Source organism: Heliangelus exortis, chromosome 1 (assembly GCF_036169615.1).
Source record: "Heliangelus exortis chromosome 1, bHelExo1.hap1, whole genome shotgun sequence".
Taxonomy (NCBI): Eukaryota; Metazoa; Chordata; class Aves; order Apodiformes; family Trochilidae; genus Heliangelus; species Heliangelus exortis.
The window spans coordinates 3,195,471-3,200,881 of record NC_092422.1 but is presented as its reverse complement, the minus strand read 5'-3'; the positions used below and the strand labels follow the sequence as shown (position 1 = coordinate 3,200,881).

General features: G+C 45.8%; 1 protein-coding gene across 2 annotated transcripts; it reads right to left on the bottom strand.

The window, feature by feature from the left end:
- Nucleotides 1-350: 350 nt before the first annotated feature.
- On the bottom strand, nt 351-3,342 carry TSKU (tsukushi, small leucine rich proteoglycan). 2 transcript variants are annotated; one of them, XM_071765053.1, is made up of 2 exons: nt 3,028-3,342; nt 351-1,933 (listed from the first exon to the last, which is right to left on the bottom strand). In XM_071765053.1, exons 1-2 carry the CDS (start codon nt 3,190-3,192, stop codon nt 869-871), a joined length of 1,230 nt encoding a protein of 409 aa, XP_071621154.1. In that variant the 5' UTR covers nt 3,193-3,342; the 3' UTR covers nt 351-868. The 2 variants fall into 2 exon arrangements, with proteins under 2 accessions (XP_071621154.1, XP_071621246.1); XM_071765145.1 differs by lacking the exon at nt 3,028-3,342 and adding an exon at nt 2,469-2,755.
- Nucleotides 3,343-5,411: the final 2,069 nt, after the last annotated feature.

Genomic DNA, 5,411 nt, shown 5'->3' with positions numbered 1-5,411 from the left:
TTAAAATGGCCCACACCATCTCTTCAGTTTGCAGCTCAGATAATTTCCTTCATTGGAGGTTGGTTCCTGGGTGGGACGTGGCTGTTTGGCAGATCCCTGCTTCCCTTGCCCTGCTGCACATCATCTCTGAGCAATGGCTTGCTAAGGTTAAGAAGGAAGGAGGCTGCCAAGGTTAGACCTGAAGGAATTTAACATGAAAAGGATCAGGATGGGAAAAGAGAGAGAAAATTGTGGGAAAATTCTCGACTTACTCAATGCTTGTTGCACACCTATGCAAATAACATGTAAAACCCAGCACATTAGGAGCACCCTGTATTCAGGTTTGTCTGGAAATGTTTCTTCAAGACTGAAAGTGCATGACAGGGAGCAGGGTGCTGCTAGTGAAGGCAACATCCAGAAGGCACTTTGTGGGGAATAATAATTAAAAAAAAAAAAAAAAAAAGAACGATGCACGAGTTTGTAAGCAAGAAGCTACTGAGTTGGTACCTTTTGGTGTGTGCTCTGGAGACAGATGGAGCTTTGCTTTTCTGCAGCTGTGTCTGGGTCACTAAATGTTGGCTCCAGACTGGTTGTTCTGCCCTGGGACCTGCAGAGCAGTTTGGTCCCATTGGTCCCAGTAGCATCCCCCATTCTTGAGCTACTGGGCTGCGTGCAGGACCTCAATGCACCAGGCAAAATCTGAAACCTGCAGACCATCTGGATGAGGATTTGGGAGTTTTATAAAATCCACAGACAATCAAGTATTGGCGTATACAAATATATAAATTATCAACAGTTTTACAAAAGGCACACTGCAAGCCAGCTCAGTCCGACACCTGTACAAATCCCCCCACTCCTTCCCTCCCCACCCCTTTTTCCCCAGTTTTCATCATGAAACATAAGGTGCTGCTGCTACAGTCCCATGGCTGTCGTGGCAACTGAGGATCTCTTTTTTGGTCAGCCCAATTTGTCGGTGGTACTGTCCTTCTTTGATGGTCTTAAAACACTGGATGTTCTTCCCCAAAGTGATGCTTTTGATGGAAGGCAGGTATTTCAGCACAGTCTTTGGCAAGGTTGCCACAGCTGTCCCAGAGAGGTTGAGCTCTTGTAAGGAGTTCAGACCAAAGATAACTTCAGCAGTCAGAGATTTCAGGCCAGGATTGTTGGATAAATCCAGAACTTGGAGAGCTGGGAGTTCCTTGAAGCTATAAGGAGATAACTCTCCAAAACCATGCAAGCCACTGAGGGATAAATGAATCAAATCTTTCAACCCTGTGAAGTCTCCTTTTTTAATCTTGACAAGAGGGTTCCCATCAAGATTTAAATATCGGAGAGGAATGCCCTGAAGGTTTGGCACAGCTGTCAGCCTGTTTCCAGAAAGATTTAAGTTCTGGATGTTGGGGATGCTCTTTTCACGGTGCCTCGTAATTGTGCCAAGCATATTGTTGGATAGATCCACGTTCAGGGGTTTGCCTTGACCTTTTGAAGCAAAAATGTCCATTCCTATCTCCAAAAGTTTGTTATTGCTCAAATCTATGTCACCCAGAGGAGAACTGGAGAAACAATCCTCGGGAAGGACTTCCAGAGAGTTATGACTCAGATCCAAAGACTCCAGATACCGAAGCCTGGAAAAAGTTGTGGAGGAAATCTTGGCAATTTTATTGTAGCTCAGGTCAAGGCTGACTAAGGTGGTGTAGCCAGGGCCAGTGAGCATTGATTCATTGATTGTTTCCAGGTTGTTGGATGAGAGATCCAAGTAAGATGTATCCAGAGGGATTGGGACAGGAACAATGTGGGAGCCTATTCCACTGCAGTCCACTTTGGTCAAGCTAAAGCTGTCAAAGAGACCAAAACTTTCCACTTCACAGTGGCAGCCAGGAAGCAGGTTTTGGTGGTACCAAAACAAGGGAGGAGAAGCAGCAAATTGAACCAGGCTAGGATCTGCATTGTTGACCTGGAAAACAAGACAATAAGAAAATCAATTTAATTGCAGTAGAAATGACTTCACTGAAGATGTGTAATGGTTTGAGTCATGGAGTCTTCTCTGCCTTTCCAAAGGGATGGATTAAATATACCCTTAAATAGCATGGATGTGCCAAACACTTTGCCTCTAATGTGTGAACCCCAGTGGGAACTTCATTAAAAAAATGGGTCAAGAGTCTTTTGAAGATATCACTGAGTTAAGACACAAACTGGCAATTAGCTGCAAGAACAGTGGGCTGTTTAAAGCAAGATCTACTCAATCTGCATCATTTTGAGTGGACTGTGGAAAAAGCTGTCAGTATTCTCTCTGATTAATCATGCCAGCAAGCAAAAAAACTCTCTCCACCTCTCTGGATTTGACCCTTCTCCAGATGAGACATTTCTGTCTTTCCATCATTTCAGTGGCACCTCAGGGGCATTGCTGGACCTCTTCAGGTCCTCCCCAGCACCCAGAGACCTTCATGTCAGGGCACCCAGGTGAGATTTGGGAGTGCTGGGTTCCAGACCTTGCATTGACAGGTTGGAGAAATCATTTCAGCTTTGCCTGTGTTGTCCAAAACCCTTGTCAGGGAAGGAAAAACCAAAGCCCTCTTCAGGTTTTCTCTGGATGAGAGAAATCATGGCACCATCAGAACATCCTTCAGGATGAAGAGCTAGAAAGGCCACCTGCCTACTGCCCAAACAGACAGCAAGTCTCCCTTCCTTAGGCTTCAGATGCAAATTTAGAAGTGTTTAGGGAGGCAGGATCATTGATTTATATCAGGTGGCTAAACCCAGCCCTCCTCAGGCTGGGGGCAGTGACCACTTGGTTTCTTGCCTGTTGGAGCAGAGGAACCGAGGACTGCCCCAGTTTAACCCAGTCTCCACTGGGGTGGGCCCAGTCTCCTGCAAAGGCATTGAGCAGAGAGAATTCGTTCCAGACAGAGCCCCTGGAGAGTCTTTGCTAATTACATTAAGTATTCTCTCTGATTAATCATGCCAGCAAGCAAAAAACTCTCTCCACCTCTCTGGATTTGACCCTTCTCCAGATGAGACATTTCTGTCTTTCCATCATTTCAGTGGCACCTCAGGGGCATTGCTGGACCTCTTCAGGTGGCATCCTGGCAGCTCCTCCACATAACTGTGGGCACCAGCAGCTCTGTGACACCAAGAGCCAGCCAAAAAAGCTCTGGAGAGGGTAAACTGGAGTGTGTCAGCATCCTGCAGGTCGTTGGTTCTCACTGCAGTCATGTGTGATGGCTTTTCATCCCTTACAGACAAGGTTCCCAGGAGGCCAGCAACAAAACCTCCCACCCAGCAGATCCACCAGCATTGGGCCTGGCAATAAGCAGTGACTCACGTGCCAAGCACTCAGCCAAAAGGAAAAAAAAAATTAAAATCCCCTTTAAATGCACATTCCCATGCCCACCTCAGCTTCCCCCCCCCCCCCCATCTCTATTCTCACCTTTCCCAGCTGCTGTTTAAAAACACTTCATTAGCTTTCTTGCAGGATCATCTTTCCCAGCCACCCTTTGATCTTCCCCACAGCCCTTGCACCTTCCCAGTACCATTTCCTAGAAGTTCACACTTCACTTTCCCTCACCCAGCCCTTGGCAGCTGTTTCTCTCTCTTTCCAGCATGGTCTCCCCAGCCCTGTGCTTCTTTCTCAGCAGCCAGGATGGAGGACTCCTTGCCAGAAAAAAAAAGAAAAAGGAAAAAAAAAAAAAAAAAAAGAAGAAAAAAAAAAAAAAAAAAAGGAAAAAGCATTACAAAGACATTGTCCTGATCTCTGATAAAACTTGTCTGGTGGTAACTCCCAGACCTCCTGCAAATGGAGAGCAGAGATTGGGACTGTGACCAAAGTGCCTGCAACCAAAGCATCACTAAAGGCCAACACGCAATCCCCTGGGGTCCCTTATTCTACAGAAACAACAAAAAATCAGTAAGAGGAGCCCTAGGCCTGGCCCATCTCAACTGTTTCTTGAGAAAACCCATATGTGTGCAGGGGGGAGGCAGGGGGCAGAGCTCCCTTCTGCAGACATGTTGCCAGAGATCCCTTTCCTAATGACATCAGGGCTGATATCCTCTGGTTCTGTGCAGATAAACCATAGCTCATTCCCTTCTGCAGCCCCTCCTAAACTAAATACTGCTTCTTTTCTTTTCTTTTCTTTTCTTTTCTTTTCTTTTCTTTTCTTTTCTTTTCTTTTCTTTTCTTTTCTTTTCTTTTCTTTTCTTTTCTTTTCTTTTCTTTTCTTTTCTTTTCTTTTCTTTTCTTTTCTTTTCTTTTCTTTTCTTTTCTTTTCTTTTCTTTTCTTTTCCTCTCCTCTCCTCTCCTCTCCTCTCCTCTCCTCTCCTCTCCTCTCCTCTCCTCTCCTCTCCTCTCCTCTCCTCTCCTCTCCTCTCCTCTCCTCTCCTTTCCCTTTCCTTTCCTTTCCTTTCCTTTCCTTTCCTTTCCTTTCCTTTCCTTTCCTTTCCTTTCCTTTCCTTTCCTTTCCTTTCCTTTCCTTTCCTTTCCTTTCCTTTCCTTTCCTTTCCTTTCCTTTCCTTTCCTTTCCTTTCCTTTCCTTTCCTTTCCTTTCCTTTCCTTTCCTTTCCTTTCCTTTCCTTTCCTTTCCTTTCCTTTCCTTTCCTTTCCTTATCATCCAGCTGTATTTGGAACACACAGAGATGTTTTATTACAGCAGTGAGGAGCTATCTGGAAACTCAAGAAAGCAAAAAACCTCAAATGTTAAATATCTCACATATCTCAGGGAAGTATCTGAGCATCAGCTCAGTCTACTGCTACTTCTTCTCCCAAATCTTACCCAGTGGCTATACCTTGAGACACTTGATGTCTCAAAAGGGAAATTGCCTCCTACTTCTCCTTTAAAAGCCCCAAAGCCCAGCTCAGTTCTTCATGGCTCCAGTAGGAACTGGAAGAGATCCTAAGAGGTCCAAATACACATCAGGGTGAGACTTGGCTTTCTGAACACTGCTTAGACCTTCATGGGCTTCTATTGGGCCACCTGAAGAAAAGCAAATGAGCAGTCTCCAGACCGGTGTTGTTCAATATCTTCATCAACGACTTGGATGAGGGTATGGAATGTACCCTCAGCAAGTTTGCTGATGACACTAAGCTGGGAGGAGTGGCTGACACACCAGAAGGCTGTGCTGCCATTCAGAGAGACTTAGACAGGCTGGAGAGTTGGGCAGGGAGAAACATGATGAAATTCAACAAGGGGAAGTGTAGAGTTTTGCATTTGGGGAAGAACAACACGATGTCCCAGTATAGGTTGGGGGCTGAGCTGCTGGAGAGCAGTGTAGGTGAAAGAGACCTGGGGGTCCTGGTAGACAAGAAAATGACCATGAGCCAGCAATGTGCCCTGGTGGCCAAGAAGGCCAATGGCATCCTGGGGTGCATTAGAAAGGGGGTGGTTAGTAGGTCAAGAGAGGTTCTCCTCCCCCTCTATTCTGCATTGGTGAGGCCACAC